Genomic DNA, 14,935 nt, shown 5'->3' with positions numbered 1-14,935 from the left:
AACTAAACTGTTTTTTGAAACATGGCCTATATTTTGAGCCTGAGTGAATGAGGATGGGTTTGCTCATTCCCAGCTAAGATAGAAACAAGGTTTAAAAACTGAGAATTGTTTTCTCCAACTGCTTGAGCTTTCTATTTGTGCCATGTGAGAAATGAATAGTCTTTGCATTTTCCCATTCTGTCCTGAGATGTGGTTGTCAGGATGTGACAGCAGGAAAAATTAGTGCTTTGCATGCAGTTCTAGTCATTTTAGTACACTGTTAAATTAATTTTAACAATAAAAAATGTGGGTTCCTGTAAGTTACCATATTGTATTTGATTTAGAGATGCAATATGAGGCAATGATTTTGCACTCTAAACACTAAATAGATTTAATTTTGGCCTTTTGATTAACTTTCTTATCAATCAGTGGGAAAAATGAATCATTTTCATGTTAAGTTGGGGACTGGCAAAATGACAGTAAATTCCTTCCTTTTCTCCCTTGCTACAGTAAGTCTGTAACTGTTGGCCTTTCAGGTACGCAACAAGACTTCGTCTCTTCTCCTGATCAGGACAAAGTTGAGGAACAAGGTAGAGCAGGTGCTTTCTTAGAAACGTGAAATTATTTTGTATGACCTATATGAATGCCAAATGTACATAGTTTTACAATAATTTTTAATATATTTATCATCCTTCTTTCATATATTTTGTCCTTCAATTTTACTATCTTTTAAATACTGAAGACCTAGAGGATTCCTAAAAATTAATTGAATAAATATATATCTGCAAACACACACACACACGTGTGTGTGCCAGGTTTTAAAGCACTATAACTTTGGTGAAGTCATAAAAGATTTATTTCACATGTAAAGATTTTCATGCTGTAGTTTTCCTTTTGTACGTTTAAAATGGCTCATGACAAACTCTTGGACTGACAACATAGAAACGTTGTTTGTCTATCAAGCAGGTTTGCCCAGAGTGAATTTTTCTCCTTCTCCAAACCAGCTTAGTTCAGTGTTCTCACAGGACCTCTTCAGTTAATCCCATTACGCTACGCTCAGTTGCTGGCATTTCTACTCAGAGAAATGCACAGAGGAACTGGAAATTTATATGTATTTTTAAAGGTCTGAGGATAGTGGTCATCAGCTTTCTTCAGAAATATCAAAGAGCTGGTTGATTCACTTTGATAGTCTGAGTGAAGCAAGAACATATGTAAATTTGAGTAAGGGATCCAAGTTTCTCTTGGTGACTGCTGTTTCCAGCATTATTCCTTGGAAACTGTCTGTTTTATGAGACATCACGAGGTATTCAAATAACCCAGTTATTCAAATAATAGTAAAACTGGGTGTTGTGATACTGATTATGAAATTAGTTTTATTAACTTTATTAGCTAATTTTCCTTTCTTCCTTAGAACAGACTCACTGAACAGTACACTGTAAGCATGCTGTATACTTCATCACAGCCACACACAGGCTGTACCAAATACTTATCTGTTTCAGCTGAGACCACTGGCCAGACCTCCTCCTCACCTCCCAATTCCCTAATCTAATCTAACTCTGTGGGGTTTATGGGGGTTCATTTAAGCAGCAGAAGCTGTGCTGTAATTGTTACATGTGCCAGCAGCGATTTGTACCATCTGGGTATGAAAAAAAAGAGGCTAGTACTACCACAGAGAAAGATCTTTATTCTATTACTAAGCCAATATAATTCAAGAGCGGCTGCAGAGCAATTGGAAACTGAGAAATGGGCAGCTATGTAGTTATAGTGAAATGTCAAAGTATAATGAAACAAGGGAAATGTACTGCTTCATGATATGAGCCAAGTTACAAGCAGGTGGCAGCAGTAAATATGTATATAAATAACAATATGGATGAAATGTCAAGGTTTCCAGCTGGCTTTGTAAAGGCATTTCAGGAATATTATACTTAGAGTAACAATGTAGTTTGATGATTTAATACAAATGTGTATCACTTCAAAATGCATATATTTACATTAAGGACTTAGGTATCCTCAGGTTTTATCATACTAAAAAATTATCTTCTGGCCCTACCTTTAGTTAAAACAGCCTATTAGTTTGTTGAAACCTCAAACCATGCTGTATGTTTTATAGGAGACTTGCTTTCATCTGACATCTTGTTATTCCACATAATGAATCCTGCAGTGTTCCTACCTCTACATTTTTGAAAATTAATATAGACTAAAACGACATGTGTATAATGTTACAGAACTATAGCATAAAATCATGGAATGGTTTAGGTTGGAAGAGACCTTAAAGATCATCTAGTTCCACCACCTCTGCCATGGGCAGAGACACCTTCCACTAGCCCAGGTTGCCCAAAGCCCCGTCCAACCTGGCCTTGAACCTTTCCAGGGAGGGGGCAGCCCCAGCTTCTCTGGGCAATATGTGAAGACCTGTTTCCATGCCAAGCCCATAAAGTTACATGTGATGAAAAATGCAGTCAGGGTCTTTGCTAGCTATGACAGAAGATCATACAGACAGACCTTTCAAAGTGGAGAGCAAAAAATTTTCAGTAGACTCTTTAGGACACTTCAGTCTCAAGTCTGAAGTTCTAGCTTCCACTATCAATTCAATGATATTATTAGCTTTTTTCTTCAAAGTTCTCTATGATCAACATTATAAAAGTTTCACAATAGAGAGCATCAAAGAAAAAGAAGAAAAAGCATTTTAAAATAGATTTTTTTGTATTTAACGTGGCAGTTCATACCACCACCTCTGAAAGAGTTCTGACAGTCAAATGCGGGAGGAAAAAGAACTCTGACATGTGTGTCAAAAACTTTCAACTCAAGTATTCATAGTTAAGTTGCAAGCAGCCAGAAAGTCACAAATTGATTAGAAAAGTAGATAATAATGAAAATGACCTCTTAACAGAGCCTCTAAATCCAAAGGCATTAACAGTTGTTAAACAAAGCTTGCATTTTATTTGCTGAGTAGATCCTTTAGAGAGCAGCACTAGCATTGCCTTGGGCTCCATTGTGTGTCCTGAAGATAAAGAAACTTCTTATGTTTACATTCCAGCATTGTGTAAGCATGAGTTGAACGTAAGGTAAACTGTTTTCAACACAGTGATATTCTAGGGAAAAATTTAAACGTGCTAATAACTAGGAACCTATGATCCAACTCTAATACTTATATCAGTCTAGATGCTTTTGAGAGCGAAATAGTGAAATTCTGAAGTCCTTAGAACTAGAGATTACCAGTCTGCTAACAGTAATTGATACAGTAGGTGCTGATGGGTTACAGACTGTGATTGTCAAAATCAACTTAAAACTGGTTACCCAGTTTTTATAACTAAAGCAAATCGCCTTATAATGCATAGTCACTTAAGCACATCTGTTACATTGATGTATCACTAGTTTTATGGACCTGGATTAATTCCAGAGTAAACAGTGAGCACTCTGCTGACAGGCTGTAAACATAGATACAAGTCATTCATCTAGAAATCCCCAAGCATAATTTGCCAATGGGCTAAGTGCCTCAAGTATTTTATCCTTTTTTATGTAGCAAGATGCTAATATTATTCATGTTGTAATGAGGATGATTGGGGGAGCAGTAGTAGGTTTTTCTTTCCTTACTTATGGTTAAATCTGCTTCCCTCTGATATTGAAGAAATATCAATCCTGAAGTTGTGCTGCAGATTTATGAAGGGTTATGATTTTGCCAATAGTGAAATCGACAGTTTTCCAAAATGAAAGTCATCCAGTGTACAGGTACTCAACAAGTTGTCTATATATCTTCTAAAATTAACTACAATACTTACAGCTCCTTTTCAAAATCAGATGTGAGTCCATAGATTAGAAGGCTTGCAGGTCTAAAGCCATTAATTGTATTCTAACTGTATTTATCTGATTTTAGAGTCTTTCTAGCCACCTCAAGATCTTAGAACAGTTTGGTTTTGAACTGAACCTTTCATCTTCGTTTGTTTCATCTTATGGCCTTTGCTTTGACACTGAGGAATGATCAGGATTGTGAAGATTTTACATTTTGCTTTCAGTTAGCAATACCTTGCTTGCTCTTTTGGTCACCGTGTTGTTAAGACAATTAAGAGATTAAATTTTTGTTCAGAAATTCACGCACTGGGAACAGGTTCAAAACCGCAAAATGCAATTTTGGGGGGTTTAGTCATTTAATGCATGCTAATACTGAAAATATGTCCCGAGATGTGGAAATAGCGACATCTTAATGCTATCAACTCTTTATTAAATTGTGGTAGGTAAGCCCTTTTGTTTTGCTCTTTTTTTTTTTCAGTGTTCAGAGAGTTCATAAACCATTGCTGGGGTTTGAACTCTTTTAGTCCAAACAACAGCAATTTCATTTGCCACTGGTACCTATCAAAATAAGAGCAGAGAAGTTTCTGTCTTTTCTTTATTCAGGCCCCAAAATGATAGCAAAGAACAGCTGTGCAATAAATGATTTCAGCAGGTCAGTGCTACTACATGGAGAATGTAACTAACGTTATGGAAAAGAGTTTTATATTGTCTGATTCTAAAGATGCATTAAAAATCTTACTTGTCTAGAAAATGTTAGAATATCAGATATAAGTATATCAGATATAAGAGATGAAGCAACAGGCAATTACTACTGAGAACAAAAGACAAATCCAGGTGAATTTATAGAGGAACTTGCTTTCAGCAGTCCTGATAAAAATTTGAAAGACTGACCTCTTACATATTGAAATAGGTCCCAGGATCATCATAGAAAATGTAAAGGTGGGCAAGTGGGGAAGAGAATAATTCTTATTACGTCAGATGCCTTTTGTAGAACTAGGGTGAGGAAGAGCTTGGAAATTAATATGCCACAATTCCAAGATTTCATTTCCAGATGGCAACCTTAAGGTGTAAAGGTGTTGGTGTAGGAGAAAGCTAGCTCCAGTTCTCTGAGTGTCATATGGCAATTACTTTCTTGGGTAAATGCAGACTGAAAATTATGCGTTCAGCCTAGCAAAAATGAGGAATAAGTAATTTAGGTTTAACTATAATGGCATTTTCATCTGTTGTTAAAATAACCAGGATAAATTTGTTGTGCAGCTTCCCATCACTTCTTAACTTGTATCTAACATCTAGATCTAAATGTAACAGTACTGGATCCATGCCTAAGAAGAAGAAAAGCATGATGTCTTCTGCAGACATCAGTTTAGGTGTTTTAGGCTAGGGATGGATACAGACTATAACCTTGCACCCGAGCAAGGGAAAAATTCAGAAATCTTCTTTTCAATTTAGAGTCCAAATTTGAGACTGAGAATTAGTCTACCTAATATTAAGAATAATATTTGGTAGAATAATTCTCAGGAATCCAAACACAGTGAATTTTAGGAAAATGTGAATCTTTATCTTAAGTCCAGATGTCTGTTACATTATTTGTAGTAGCTGTAGGTCATGAAACATTAAAGGAATTTTGATTTGTAAGAATTAATTTATTTTTAGGATTATGTAACTTTGATATCAGCAATCATTATTTTTGATCTTGTCCAGGAGGATGTTTTCTCTCTTGCACTCTGAGGAGGAAGAGTTAATTCATCTTTGCTGGAATTTTATCCCAGGTCCGCAAAACCTAGAATTATTCTCAACTGGAATTAATTGAATTGCAATAAATAGGCAGATTTTAGTCCAGATCTTAATGAACATATATTAATCCCTTGGGTCTTTCATTATTTTCTATAACCTGCAAGAGATGTGTTGTAGAAGATTCTCATACAATCTCTGCTTTTAGATACTCAGATTTAGCTTTGTGGGCTTCTCCATATCCTACCTGTATATCATTTACGTGGGTGGTACAGGGACAAATGCAGAAATGATGATTGGGCACTTCTGCTTTTGCCTTGGCAGATATGGTATTTAGGGTATAAATAATAGATAAATAGTGTGGTTATATTTAGCTGATATATACAGTACTTGCAACTGAATACTGCAAATTTTGTAGTACATTAGAACCTACTTCTGACATCTTTCAAAGCTACCAACTGAATAAAGCTGTTAATATAAAATAACTGGAGTGGAGATTTGTGAGTGTCATGAATTTTTGTCTGTTTATATGACATTTTTATAACTAAGTATTAAATAAGACTCTTGGAATTCAGTTTAAATGAGTGCAACACACAGATCAAAAGAGAAAATGCTCCCCTTAAAGGACAGGTCATTGCTTTTTCCTAGGAAGTGATCAAAGCTTGCTTCATTGAAACAGTGGTTAAACACTGCTGCAGCATGCCGATGCTTAGGTTTCTTTTTTTCTATGTCATTTTGCTGTACCCCCTACAAGGACAGTGAAGGTAGACAGCTGAAGGACCTCCTAGAATAAAGGACAGCATGTGTGGCAGAATTCCCCATGAGCTTCCATCACGTTTGGTTTAAACATTTCATATTCATATTGAGTCTCTTTTATGCTGGTTTTATGCTGATTATACCTAGAGGCCATTAAATGTTATCAGATACTTTATATTTGCAATTTTGAAGGCAATGCATGGTATGAAATTCTTTTAAAGGGGTATATTTGACATGGAGCATGAACAGATTAAAGTGGATGTACTTTCGTAAACTCATAGAGGTTGAGGGCGTCTTTTTTGGCTCTTTTAACTCTCAACTGCTGGATGTACCTGGCTCTGAGGTAGGGAAGATGAGGTAGATTTTAAAATACGCGTTCCTGTGACTTTTGCTTTTGCTGTTTGGAATTATAAAAACACAAAAGTTCATACAGATGATCATGTTTGTTCAGGCAGTCCAAAATACGATTTTAAGGAGTATGACTGAAGAATTCTTGGAGATCTACATCTGATGTTCTATTTTATTATATAACTAATTAAGTTGACATACTGGACATGTGAAGTTAAAACAGAAAGGAGTACTGAACAGTCTGATGTGAATTAACTGGTGTATATGTTACCGAGCTTTCACTGGAGAAAGATCTTAACCTCTTCATGTATAAGTTAAAATTTCTTCTGTGGAGAGAGAAAACTGTATGTCTGGGATATATGTGAAAATAGAAAGAAAAATTCAAAGCACTTTAGAAGCTGTAATCCTGACAATATACGTGATAGAGATGTAGGTAACTGATAGAATCTCTGTTTCTTCAAGAAGAGACGGGGATATTCTCTAGGTGGTGGATCAGTGACAGAAACAGTCTGAAAATTCTGGAGTCCTTCACTTGTTCCATGCCTATATGACCAAAACCAGTCGTTCTTTAAAGGGAAGGAGAGGAAAGAATATGCAGATACTCAAATAACGTATTATTTTTAGGTGGTTCTCCATCAGAAACATAAAAGTGGTCTGAAGGTTATTCCTGTTATGTGGGTAGAGTACACCATTAGACCGAGTGATCGTTTGGATGAGAATTGCTAGTGTACTAACGAATCCTATTTAGGATTTCAGAACTGCTAAAGCAAGTCCTAAGGAAATAAAAACCTTGGGAAGCTGAAAATAGCATTCCACAAGTTAACCTGTTTTAAAATATTTTTAATAACTTTTGAAATCCTGTTCTTCAATATTGAGAATACTGATGGGATTGAACTTTCTGAAGTGCAAATGTTACTTGTGTGGTGTGATCAAATGTCTGGACCAAGAGAGAATTTCAGTTAATGTCTGTAAATGAGCATTGCTGGATCCTACTCTCATGTGTGCCCCGCAAGAGCTGTGTGGCCTTGGACAAATTGTGAAACTTCTCCATGCTTCATTTCCCCATCTTTGAAATGGGTATAATTGTAATTTATTTTTTAAAAAATAAGGACGCTCAGCAAAATTAGTACATACTCAAGGTCTGAGTGATCAGCTCTGGCAACCCGTGTAGAGATGATTTAAGGCATTTCTGCTTCTGACTTTGTGCCCTACCTCTTGCCAAAAATTACTGCCTCCCTCTATGAGAGTTCATAGAATAGGCAGTATACACACTGTTCAACAGTGTGGTTTATACCCTTGGAGTATTAACTTAAGCTGCCATCATTTTCACTTTGGTTGAGTAGTGGGCACACCACCTATTTTTCCAAATCTGCTTTGGAAGTAGTTACTCTTCAGGCAGAGGAGTGTGGGTCAGAGTACCGGGAGCAGCAGGCTCATAAATCTCACTGGCACAAAACCCGAGAGAGTACAAGTCGGTGCTGTCAGCTGCCTGTGTGCTGTGTGCTGCAGGGAAGGCAGAGGCACGCAAACAGCTCCAGCAGAAGTTGCATCACTGTGATAGCGGGCTGCTAAACCAGTTGATAATTTCAGGTCTAGTGAAAGTTGAGTAATAAGTGGGGTTATTTTTAGTTTGCGGTAAAATGGTGTAATGTAGCACACTTCAGTTGTCATTGAAGAGGTTTTCTCGTGCTCTTCCTATAAAAGATGACATAGACTTGATGGGCATTCAGCAACCAGGAAAAAGAAACATGTAAAGCAGAAATCTACGGAGTGGGAATCTGAAACAGAAGTGCTGTACTTGTATTCTTCTTATAAATGAGCTCTTCTTGAAAACTTTTGCAGACAACTGTGGGGACAAAAAGACATCTTTTATATTACTACAGCCAGTGGGAACCACTTTAAATCATGGATATTTATTTCAATAAAATACTGAAGTAGTGACATAACAGTGTTCAAAAATACTGAAGTAGTGACATAACAGTGTTCTTTGGTAAAATTAGTAATATATAGGGCGCTTGGTGCAGGTATTTGCATTAGTGTTACATTCAGAATATATGGTGTATGATGGCAGTGTGATCTAATAGGCAAGCAGGTTCACTTTTCACTGTTATGTGCAGGTTTTTAAATTGTAGGGAAGGAAAGGATTTTAAGCTTTCGAAAGTGAGTGCTCAGAATTCTGAGTTTTCCTACTTTCAAAGTTTAAAATTGCAAGTGATATAACTATCTGAAATGTAAGGCAAACATCATAAAGCAAAATTTTGGAAGTAAAGGGGTTTTTACTTAGTCTTGTGAGTATTCTTCTGCTCTATTTGTGCCCTTGTATGCCAAATAGATTTGCAGGAATTGAACACACAAAGAATTCTTTCCATTTAACTTGCACAGTCTGTTAACAAGCATGAAAATGCCATAGTGCTGTTTCCACCTACAAACCCAAGCTTTGCATGATAGATTCTATTGGACCATTTCACTTTTTCAGAATCTTTCATTTTTTCCTGCTTGTTGTATGCACACCACTCCTTTACATTCAAGGATCATTAACTTCAGCCATGTTCTTAACTGATGTCTTCCCTAGGTGTAAGAGTTTACAGTTCTCACAGGTGTAGTACTTCACATTGCCTGTAAAGGTAGACAGATAACGTTGTGTCACACCAGTTTGGTTTTGGGAGTTTGCCTTTGGAAGTGAAGTATTTAGGGACTTAATTCTAATTTTTTAAGTAAATGCTAGGCTGTTAAGTCTGAAGCGCTTCATACAATTGAAAGCTTTAGTTCTGAGCCCTTTATTGTTACCTCCATTTCCTTCCATTTTCTTCACAAAGTCCCTTCCCAAAGGTATCTTGGAGCACTTCCCAATCAATTTTTGTTTCTTTAGTGGCTGATGCATATCCAAGTCACCACCTTTATATTCAGCTGAAGTCTCAGACTCCACCCTTAAATCTAATATGACCATTCTCAAATACGCCTTTCAGGACGCAGAAATGCCAAGCAAGTTGAACAGTTCATTGGTGGAGATACATCCCTCCCTCTCTATGAATGGTGGGACTTGTCCATTTCAGTTAGTTTCTCAGGTTGATTTTGGAGACTAACAGCAGCTGCCAACGAAAAAAAAAAAATCAGTGTTGATTTTCTGGTATGAAAGACTATACCATCTCCTGAACAAAACCAGATTCAGATAATTAAGTAATTTCACCATACCGTGTTTCAACGTGAGTTGCATTCAGACCAGTGGCCGTGGTATATTGCTCTTCTGTTTCATTTAACCACCACTTCTTGCAGTGTCTTAATAGTAAAACATAAGGGTTTTTTTTTTGATCTAATCTATGAGAATGATACCCTTTATAAAATTTGGCAATATTTGCAATGAAAACTTCATACACTACTCTTCCTACCATGTTGTATACGGCTCTTCTCTTTGCAACTCCAGGTTTCTTTTTGTTAGGTTTTACCTTTTCCAAGCAGACCTAGTTTAGTCTCAGCGTCATAAATACAGCACAAAACTGTGTTGAAGTGGAAAGAAGGTAACAAGCTGTGTCTGAAAGCTCCAGGATTAAGCACATCCAGCAAAAATACTTGACAGATCCTTTGAACATACTGTTGAACAATAAAAAGAATGAAAATATCCCATCTTCTATACTCTTGCTTTTTACTGTCATAGGTACATGAAAGAGTACACATTTTGCAAATGAATTAAAATAAGTTTCTATGTGACCTACCTTAATTCTAAACCAAGTTTGAAACGTATTTTGATTAAAAAGGTTGACAGTGTGCCAGAAGACTTGCTTGCAAGTCTTCTAAAAAGGAGATAATTATTTTTTATTTTCCCATACATTTATAGAAACATTAAATGTCAGGGCTTACATCATCTATATCAATTTACAATCATTGTGGCATCTATTAGTCTCTTGTCGACATTTACATTGTAACTTAATCCAGAAAGGGAACTAATTTTTAAATACTACATTTTGACTTACATTGTGCTGATATCCTACAGGATCTTTATGGAAAAATCATGCTTGTAGATGGAACAGCATGAATTCTGAATATATTAGTGCCAATAGTCTCTTCTGGAACAATTGTTTAACCAGTCGGCAGTCTATAAGCCAATCCATTGCCCATTCCTTCTCGCTCAGTTAACTGAGAGGAAGTATCTTTCCTTGTGAGCCTGGAAATAGCGTTAGTGGTATGTTGTCCTTGCTAACATGTTTGCTGTTGTTTTACTTCTAATCTCTGTAGGTTTACAGATTTCTGGAAGATCCACATGGCAGCAAAAATTCCTGCAGTACTGATTTGTACTGTAAGGGTGATGTGTTCTCCAGAAATTATGCTTTCCCTCTTCACATTCTCATTCCAACTGAATGCCACAATAGTTAATGGCACTTCAGAGAAAGAAGCAGTGTATTAGAAAACAGCTACTTAATTATTGCAGGATTTGTTCTTGCAAGATAGCCCTAGACTGACTGCTTCACTGCTGTCATAGTCACGATCCAGATTTTTACTCTTATTTTCATACTGCATACAAGCCCATGGATTCTCCAGGCTGAGAATCACCAATAAACTATGTAGCTACAGACTTTATAGTTGCTGAAGTGAAAAAATAAAGGGAAAGGGAAGGCTGCAGAGAAGGAATGAAGGTAAAGATTAAGATATAATTGAATTATTATGTTAAGACTAGTGGCTTCACAGTGTATTTTAAGCTTTTTTCCATTTTTTGTTTTTTTTTTTAAATTTAATAGAAGTCATAGTTTACCTTCATCAGTCTTCAGTTACTTAGTTCTACATACTAGTGTATCGATTTTTCCTCAATAATCAAATGTGTAAAAGAGTAGTATTACTCTTTGTTTGGCTTGTGAATAAAGATGGTCCTAGGACTAGCAATAAAATGTTTAATGACAGACTAAAAATATAGTTCAAGACAGTGATCTTGTCCTATTGAAAATCAAGCACTTGATAATTTTATTTATTTAATATTGAGTTTGAGAATAACACATTACTGAATAATATCTTGAGAACCCAAAATCAAATTTATTGAAATTGGATACGCATGACAAGAAGTCCAAACATGCTTACTTATTTATAGATGGATAATGTGAAGCGTGGAGACAGTAAGGAATTACACCATGATTATGGTAGAATGGCAATAAGGGTGAAGGTCCCAGCTTCTTCTATAAAGAAAAGTTCTTATTTAGTATTTATGAATGAAGAGTGTCATCAAACTCTTGATTGTGAATGGTGATTCTGTGTGTCCACTGGAACTACTTGAATTTCAGTTGTATTTCACAGCAGTTGAACAAACAGATGTATTTCACTGTATTGAACAAGCACATGTGAGAAGATCTGCGTTTGATCAGTGCATGATGTGCGATACACCTGTAGAAAAATTGTTCTGTTTAATCTGTATCTGTTTTAATACTCCTTTTGCTTTTATGCCTGGTTTTTGACATGTTTCATAAAACTTGTCATTACGTGATCATGGCCGATTCTACAACATCTGCTTATGGGGTTTTTTGTGGGGTGGTTTTTTTTCCCCTCTACTTTGTCATGGGAGAAAGAACTTCTAGACAAAAGACTTTCTATTTGGGCATCGTTACTTACTTACTACCTATTAAAGTTAGGATGAGATATTGCCAGTGCTCCTAAAAGTTTCTGTAGGATACTGTGAAGTGAGAGCTAAAAGCATAGGAAGTATTATTTTTTCAAAACCCACTTTTTTAAAGCTGTTGCTTGTAAGTAGCCAAAAGTTTACCCTTTTGTAGTGCTTTTATTACCAGTGTACATCATTGTCTATGAAGGTTCTTTAAAAAAAAAAAAAAATTGTAAAATTTGTCAAAACTATATTTTTGGTTTTAAAAAAAAGTTACAATCTGAAGATGGTTTTTCACATGAATGGGCGAAAAATATTTTAGAATGTATTTTAAAATTATTTAAAGGCTATTACTGGAAACAAAATAAATTGTCTATTGCAATAAATGTTATGATCTGAAGATATCTGCATGAAGGTTTTTATAAATCTTTTGTTCCTGATACCTGAACTAGACACTTGTCATTTACTGTGAGAGACTGCATCTTTCTGCAAAAGGTAACTTTGGCCTGAGAGATACCGAAGTCTAAACAGGAAATTGCTTCATTGAAAAAACAAGGATTTTTAATGAACGTATTTTGGGCATAGTAAATATTTAGATCTTAGGCTTTATTTAGGCTGGCGTAGTGCCGCTTTTTGTACTGTAAAGGACAAACTAGGAGCAGTTGCAGATGTTTCTTAAATCTAAGTTTGAACTAAGCTCTGCACATTATTATGATGGAGCAGTGGTGGATCTCAAAACCAAAGAATGAGGAATGAGTATTTCTTATTGGTAGTCTTGCCTCCCTGGTGGCTTTATCAGGCAGGGTTTTCTCGACTACCAAGGCTGACCTGTTCCTCGCAGGTGGAAGATTTCAGTGGAACACAGATTTGACCGTATCACAGCCTCCTTTTGTGGAACTGAAACTAGTAAATTACATATTCCAGTGCTGCTTTGAATAAACCTATCTCCTGCTGTGTGCTATTTATTATTTGTTTGGGCATGCACTTACAAATATTTTCCATGATCTAATAATAGCTATTACTGATAGCTTAAATGATTTTAGCTGTTGAATCTGTTTACTATTAAGCGATAGTGTACTGTTAGTGTTGACTTACTGTAGTAATTCCACAACCTTAAAATCTGCATGGTGGCTATATTTCTCAATCAAGATAAAGTGATTTTGCTGGGGAAAACCTGCTAAAATACATAGAAAATACATATGTGAAAATAAGAAATAATTTAAATGAAAGGCTGGTAGTATAGAAGCATTTTCTTCAAAAGATTGGTAGGTAAATATAGATATCTTTTTTATTATGATTTGCTGATTAGGTTCCCAGAAGCCTTTCCTACCCTGGTGACACAGGTCATTATAGCTTTCTCTGCTTACTTTATATAGAGAGATAATTTGAATTCCCTGGATGTATCTGTAGGTGTCACTTAAAGTATTCAAAGAAATAGTCTTTCCAGTGCAAGATGTCATTTCTAAAGAGTATTTATCAGGACATTCTTAAAAGAAGTGGTTTAAACTGGAAATAATTCTGGAAAATAGCAATGCAATGCAAGTTCATCTTGTTGGGCCATGAGGGAAAATTTGGCTTGTTGCCTGAAAATAGGGGAACACTGATAAATGAGCTATTTTACTCATTCACCTTAAAGTTTAATCGAATTAATCCTATAGTAAAAACAGTTAATTCTCTCGTGCTCCATCTTCCCCCACTCCTGCCCAGTATGGTCCACGGGTATGGTGCCAGCAAGCTGTGTTGCCTTTCATAATTGCATGGTCTTTTCTTCTCCGGATGGTCATGTGGCAAGCACTGTAAGTGTTTATCTAGAAAAATAGCATTAAAAATGGCATTATGTCCTTTTTTTTTGTTTGCCCATTTTCAGCTCTGTCTTTTATAGCGAATAAGCAGAAGGAAACAAGGAGAGGAGCCAGCTCCAGGTGACTGGCCAGCTGCCTGTGGATCAGCACCAAAAAGTGCTCCACAGATTGCAATCTGAAACCCATTAATATAATGGATAAAGTCTATGAAGCATTTTAAAACCTCCCTTGCTTATAGTGCTGCATTTTATAAGCTAGGTGACATCAAAAGAATTGGTTCTGGCTCAGACCAACTAATAAAAATGGATAAGGCTTATTTTTATGCTGAATATCAGTAAAAGCATGTGCAGAAGATTACATTTAACAGTCTGGCTTTTACCCAGAACACAACAAAGTCTATCTTATCCCCATCCATCAGAACAGAATTTGATAGGTTTGGAGACCCCAGATTTTTGTCTCCTTCTATTGAAGCATGAAGAAGCAGCTTGGGCTTGCGTGTAGATCATATGAACATGACATTGCTTTCTTTTACTGTTATGTTTTCTTGAACAGCTGTGGAAAAGGTTGTATAATTAGGCACATCATTTAAATAAGGTATTTTAAATGATCAATACTTGTAGCTGATATAAAGCATTAAATGTTGTTATCTCTTACTATACAAGAAATAATGGAAAGAAATGCAAAGTCTGGCTAATTCCTGAAGTCAGAGAGAGAACGTTGTCTTTCAGAGCCCGGTAAAAATCACATGTAGTTGTTTTTGTGCCTATACAGCTCTAATTATTGTTAATTTTTTCTAGTCACCACATGTTTATTTAAAACTGATTTTTTTGGTTCAGTAGTCCAGCCTGTACCAGCATTAGCCTCCAGATCTCAACAGCATCCTGTTTATTCTGATCTAGCCTGCCTGACTGACTCCCCAAAGATAAAATTCACTAAGTGAACTTGACAGATT

General features: G+C 36.0%; 1 protein-coding gene across 27 annotated transcripts in view; it reads left to right on the top strand.

Annotated features, from left to right (window-relative positions):
* LOC141930165 (RNA binding protein fox-1 homolog 1) overlaps positions 1-14,935 on the top strand; it is a 920,114-nt gene that overhangs the window by 729,737 nt on the left and 175,442 nt on the right. For 4 of the 27 annotated variants that reach the window (XM_074840607.1, XM_074840609.1, XM_074840610.1 and 1 more), the window contains one exon: positions 516-569. The exons of the other annotated variants lie outside the window; for them this stretch is intronic. In XM_074840607.1, coding sequence (XP_074696708.1) covers positions 516-569 — 54 coding nt within the window. The remainder of the gene's footprint in view (positions 1-515; positions 570-14,935) is intronic. 27 annotated transcript variants of the gene reach the window in all.

Source organism: Strix aluco, chromosome 15 (assembly GCF_031877795.1).
Source record: "Strix aluco isolate bStrAlu1 chromosome 15, bStrAlu1.hap1, whole genome shotgun sequence".
NCBI classification, from domain to species: Eukaryota; Metazoa; Chordata; class Aves; order Strigiformes; family Strigidae; genus Strix; species Strix aluco.
The sequence above is the reverse complement of the archived record's forward strand: the minus strand, read 5'-3'. Positions and strand labels throughout refer to the sequence as shown.